Here is a 1,327-nt window from a genome sequence, read left to right on the forward strand (position 1 = left end):
ACGCGTGACTTTGCGTTGGGTGGTTACAAACATTCATGCAACTGTAGTCACTAGTGGCGTCAACGCCTTATGTTTGTATCGGTTGCTGTGATGAGCAGGACAATTGATGGTGGCAATCATCGTCTTGCCACTGTATCGATGGAAACAGGGCCACGACCCTTGTATTTAAGCTCAAGGCATAGCGAAAGAATGTTGCTTCGTGGGAAGCTTGCAGCATTTTACCGAGCTGTCGGCAAAATAGATTTGCAAGTGTGCTAAGAATCATGAAAAATCATGGTCCATGGCTCGCGCTTCAAGATAAACCCTCTGGGTTTTATCAGCTGGTATTTTAATGTTAAGAACTGCCTTGTTCATTTGTTTACAGTAAGTAGGGATAGATAAGTTGCTCGTGTCGAGAGTTAAAAGGCTTTTTAACCCAACGGGCCGGACTCTCCGAAGAGGAACAAGAAGAGTTCTCGTGGAAGTTGCTCCTGGCACGGACAAGTGTAGTAGTCGACGATGGGGCAGGAAGTTGCGAGTTGCAGCAAATTCTCAATGAACCGCTGCACGGCCTTGGTTCGTTGACGTTGTGAAAGCACCAAGCTCAGCACCGAGCCCGGCAGCGAAGCTCCAAGCAGCAGGGTACGGCTTACTTCGCTGCAGAACGAGCAGGATGATGTGCACGTCTCGTAAAGATCGTCTCGGAGCTCAACGAAGTCGCTGAAGGTTTTCTGAGTGTGGGCATCCAAACGTTGGGCATTCTTGAGCGTGGTGGGGATGTGAGATCTTGACTGCGACGGCGTGTACACGTCGATGACGTAGCTACCGTTGGCAGCGGACACCAGGACGCAGCGGATCTGCTTGAGCTTGGTCACAGTCTGCATGTGACGCGAATATCGCTCTGGCAACGGGTTCATCGGAGTGAGCCGCGCGAGACCGCCGACAACGTCGTCGCTTGATTGTTGCAAGAGGCTCATGCTCGCGAGGAATTTCTAAAGTGAGAAGTTGCTTGCTCTGCAACTTTCAGTTCAGAGGTGATGCCATAAATTTCGGCCTGTCTCGTACCTGAATGCGCACTGAATGCGAAAGGGTCCGGTGCTTTGCCACGAAAGGTCAAAAAGGTCAAAACGTATCTTCCGATTGCGCATTTCATTCCTCTTTGTTGCCAATGTACATGTAGACCTCGACTTGCAGTGCTCCGTTGATTATCGAGTTGGTGGCTCTAGCGCTAGCTTTCCTGCCACAAGAAGCTGGGCTACGCACCAGTTCTTTTACCTGACGAACTATAATAGTCATGTGCTTTGAGAAATTATACGGCTCCTGTCTCATCACCTCCAGTGTTTCCGGT

General features: G+C 50.0%; 2 protein-coding genes across 2 annotated transcripts in view; both read right to left on the reverse strand.

Annotated features, from left to right (window-relative positions):
* Window positions 1-120, reverse strand: part of PITG_22075 (uncharacterized protein) — a gene marked incomplete at both ends in the record, with an annotated part of 1,121 nt that extends 1,001 nt beyond the window's left edge. The window contains one exon of the mRNA XM_002894689.1: window positions 65-120. Coding sequence (XP_002894735.1) covers window positions 65-120 — 56 coding nt within the window. The remainder of the gene's footprint in view (window positions 1-64) is intronic.
* Window positions 121-410: 290 nt separating this feature from the next.
* PITG_22076 (uncharacterized protein) lies at window positions 411-956 on the reverse strand (the record flags this gene model as incomplete). Its single annotated transcript, XM_002894690.1, has 2 exons — window positions 411-710; window positions 789-956. 2 exons carry the CDS (start codon window positions 954-956, stop codon window positions 411-413), a joined length of 468 nt encoding a protein of 155 aa, XP_002894736.1.
* Between the last annotated feature and the right edge of the window lie 371 nt (window positions 957-1,327).

Source organism: Phytophthora infestans, genomic scaffold (genome assembly GCF_000142945.1).
Source record: "Phytophthora infestans T30-4 supercont1.1095 genomic scaffold, whole genome shotgun sequence".
NCBI classification, from domain to species: Eukaryota; Oomycota; class Peronosporomycetes; order Peronosporales; family Peronosporaceae; genus Phytophthora; species Phytophthora infestans.